The sequence below is a fragment of the Amphimedon queenslandica genome, unplaced genomic scaffold (assembly GCF_000090795.2).
Source record: "Amphimedon queenslandica unplaced genomic scaffold, v1.1 AMPQUscaffold_9145_Cont18907, whole genome shotgun sequence".
Lineage (NCBI taxonomy): Eukaryota > Metazoa > Porifera > Demospongiae > Haplosclerida > Niphatidae > Amphimedon > Amphimedon queenslandica.
Window position 1 is genome coordinate 1 of NW_003550583.1, and position 3,252 is coordinate 3,252.

Consider the following 3,252-nt stretch of genomic DNA (forward strand, 5'->3'; position numbering starts at 1 on the left):
CCCGGGCACCTTCATTGCGCATGCTCACTCATGACTATATATAGTGAAGCGGCGATGGTTTGCATTCATTCAAAAGTCGCATTTAGAGCAGAAAGGTCTGATCTTCCACACCCACCTCACCCCTGTTCTTTATATTTTGACTCTTTTTACTTGTATATGTTTGTATGTGTTATCTCCATTAGAATTTATATTCTAATGTGAAAGGGGAATTCCACCTCCCTTTTGGTCTGTGTCTATTGGGAGAGGCGAGAATTAAGGGTTATGGCAATTTATGATCATAATTATGTATAGTGAGATTGCTGACACTGCTACTATGTCCTATGTTCTACTATGGGACATAACATCTTCCATGTAATCTTTCAGAGTCTATACAGTTTATGGTTTTAATGTTTGCCTACCTTCCTCCTTTCCCTTTGTGACATTGACTTGGGAATAAAGGTGGTTGAACCCGTTAAGGCACACTACATATGTAGTGTGCCTCTAGGTTGGAGTACATTCAGTGGATGAGTTGGATCTCATTGTCGGATTGTTCATCTATTGGATTTAGTTGAGGTAAGACCTAAAGGATTAATAGATATTGTGCACACATGGGTGTGACCAGAATAGGCGTGACTGGAGACGTACGTACATACATACATACATACGGAGGGAGGGAGGGAGGGAGGGAGACTTCGCCTGAGTGGGGCGAGCTTATGCTCGCCCCAAATATGTAATAAATACTAAATACTAAAATAACAAAGTTTGTAAAATATTAAAATACAAATACAAATCAATATTACGATAAATTCATCCTATTATTATTATTGACCACTAGTCTTGTCGATGAGACTAATTCATATTCCAATTAAGTGTTTGAGTTACTAGAGAAGAAATGAAGAATGTGACTACACGAGTATTAGCAGTGATTTTAGAGCCAAATAGCTGTTGTTCTTTTTCAAAAATCGGCTCAAACTTTCTACATAGCATAAGTACATCAATATCTATCAGAAAATGTAATAAAAATTAGGGGTGATTTCGGACTCATTTTTTGGAAAAAACCATGAGCTATAGTACAGGAAAATTTTCAGAAATTGGCTCATTTTTTAAATGGCTGTAACTCAAAAATTTTACTTTGGAATCAGCTTAAACTTTCTACATAGCATAAGGACATCAATATGTATCAGAAAATGTAATAAAAATTGGGCGTAATTTCGGAGTCATTTTTTGGAAAAAACCATGAGCTATAGTACAGGGAAATTTTCAGAAATTGGCTCATTTTTTAAATGGCTGTAACTCAAAAATTTGACTTCGGAATCAGCTCAAACTTTCTACGTAGCATAAGGACATCAATATACATTAGAAAATGTAATAAAAATGAGGGGGGGGGGGATGAGGTCCTACTGATAAGTCAATACTGACTGTCCTTATCCACTGCTATTACTTTACACAGTATGATACTAAAGAGAGAGAGAGAGAGGGACGTCATAAAATAGATGTCAAGGTAGGATGTAGGACACACATAGGATATAGTCTGGCTGGATTACCTAGGATAAAGGATGTGGTCACTGGTCACACTGTAGTCTGCCAGTAAAGTTAACTCATTGTTGCTATGAGCCTGTTCCACACAAAGTTACTTCAACTGCTATCATATTCAGGAGGGAGACAGGTATAAAGATCAAGAACAGCTAGTGAAGTGAGCAAATTGATGATACTTATGTAGCCTAGTAAAATGGAAACAAAGTCCATTCATGCCTCGATTCATGCCCTGGCCTGATCACAATCGGCAGTATACGGAGAAAATTGCTCAGTATACTAATCCGTGTTCACTCATTTCATTTTCTGGACATGTGAGACCTCGTGTGAGACTGAGTTGCACGTTGTCATGTCTGGAAGAAGAACTAGCCTTGAAGAGCCTTCCTCTTCTGAAGAGGATGCTCAACTTACTCTTTACCACGACAACAAAGGTAGTCTAGGTAATGAATACAGTCTTTGTGATATAGAGCAATCCGACTTTAACTTAACTTTAGAGGACAATTGTCGAATATCCTTTCCAGTGAGAGGTCTTACCAAGTCCTCGGGTCCAGTTTTTGAAAGTTTTTTTCAAATAAAAGACATTGAAAGGAAATTCGAAAGAGGTACGTACATTATACTGACTAATGAAGTGTTCTAATTATTGCCCCCCTCAGTGTCTCGCTTGTTTTGTGAAGGGGAGAATTTTAACAAAATCCAGTTAATTCTGGATATAAACACACAACTGTACCCCATGAGTGTTGGAGATAACATTCATTTTCTTTTGACCACCACACTAGGAGCAGACCATGAAGACTTCCTCACAGTGACAGGTACCCATTGGTCAAGGGTAACGGGTAATAGATCTTTAAATGGCTGTAACTTGAAAATTGAAGTCAGAATAGACCACCAGAGTGAGAATTGCAAAAACTATGAATTTCATTAATTTTATATACGATATCTGCCCACACGCCATAATTTGGCTGCCATTTTGGTTGGCAAGTTTGTTAAGGAAGTCAATGGAGGCACGAAGAAAATGCCTCACATACCTGCTGTAGCTCTATCAATAGCTAAAAATTGCTTGTTATAAGAAAGAATAGCTACCATTAAGCTTCTCCTGTGAAAGATTTGGTCAAATTCGCTCCAGAATTCTTAATACAGGTTTGTTTTTATGTCGTCCCGTTTGTTCTCCATTGAAAGTTGCCAACCAAAATGGCGGCCAGAATTTATTTCATCCTAAACCACGCCTTACAACCGTAATAGTCTTCCCACGCAAGCAATTCTCACTCTGGGTGGTCTATCAGCTCAAACTTTCTACACAGCATAAGTACATCAATATGTATCAGAAAATGTAATAAAAATTTGGTGTGATTTTGGAGCCATTTTTGTACAGGCGAATTTTAAAAATTGACTCATTTTAAAAATGGCCCTAACTCAAAATTATTCTCATAATTAAATGTATTATATTTTTGACAGATGGTGCCCCCTCCTCCTTAGCGGATGCTTTTGAGTATATCATGCATGGCAAAATTTATAGATTAGAAGGAGCTGAGGATTCATTGTGAGTTAAGAAGAGATTATTGGGGTGAGCATGAGCATAGCCCCGGTCCCGATTGAGGCCTTGCGATATGTATTCTGTATGCCGTCTAATATTAAAATTGGTTGGAAATGCTTCCTCTTTTAAGTGTAAAAAGAAATATTGAAATAGGACAGTATGAGGGTGTGGTCACAATAAACAAGATGGCGGCGTTTAAACGGGACAAA

General features: G+C 37.9%; 1 protein-coding gene and 1 long non-coding RNA gene across 2 annotated transcripts; one reads left to right on the plus strand and one right to left on the minus strand.

Moving 5' to 3' along the window:
- Positions 1 to 159: 159 nt before the first annotated feature.
- On the minus strand, positions 160 to 639 carry LOC109591007 (uncharacterized). Its single transcript, XR_002189614.1, has 2 exons — positions 399 to 639; positions 160 to 233 (listed from the first exon to the last, which is right to left on the minus strand). It is a non-coding gene; the product is annotated as an uncharacterized LOC109591007 (long non-coding RNA).
- Positions 640 to 1,847: 1,208 nt separating this feature from the next.
- On the plus strand, positions 1,848 to 3,241 carry LOC109591006 (DNA-directed RNA polymerases I, II, and III subunit RPABC3-like). The gene is made up of 4 exons (XM_020006823.1): positions 1,848 to 1,952; positions 2,007 to 2,114; positions 2,166 to 2,321; positions 2,965 to 3,241. The coding sequence occupies exons 1-4, from the start codon at positions 1,862 to 1,864 to the stop codon at positions 3,051 to 3,053; spliced, it is 444 nt and encodes a 147-aa protein (XP_019862382.1). The 5' UTR covers positions 1,848 to 1,861; the 3' UTR covers positions 3,054 to 3,241.
- The last annotated feature ends 11 nt before the right edge of the window (positions 3,242 to 3,252 follow it).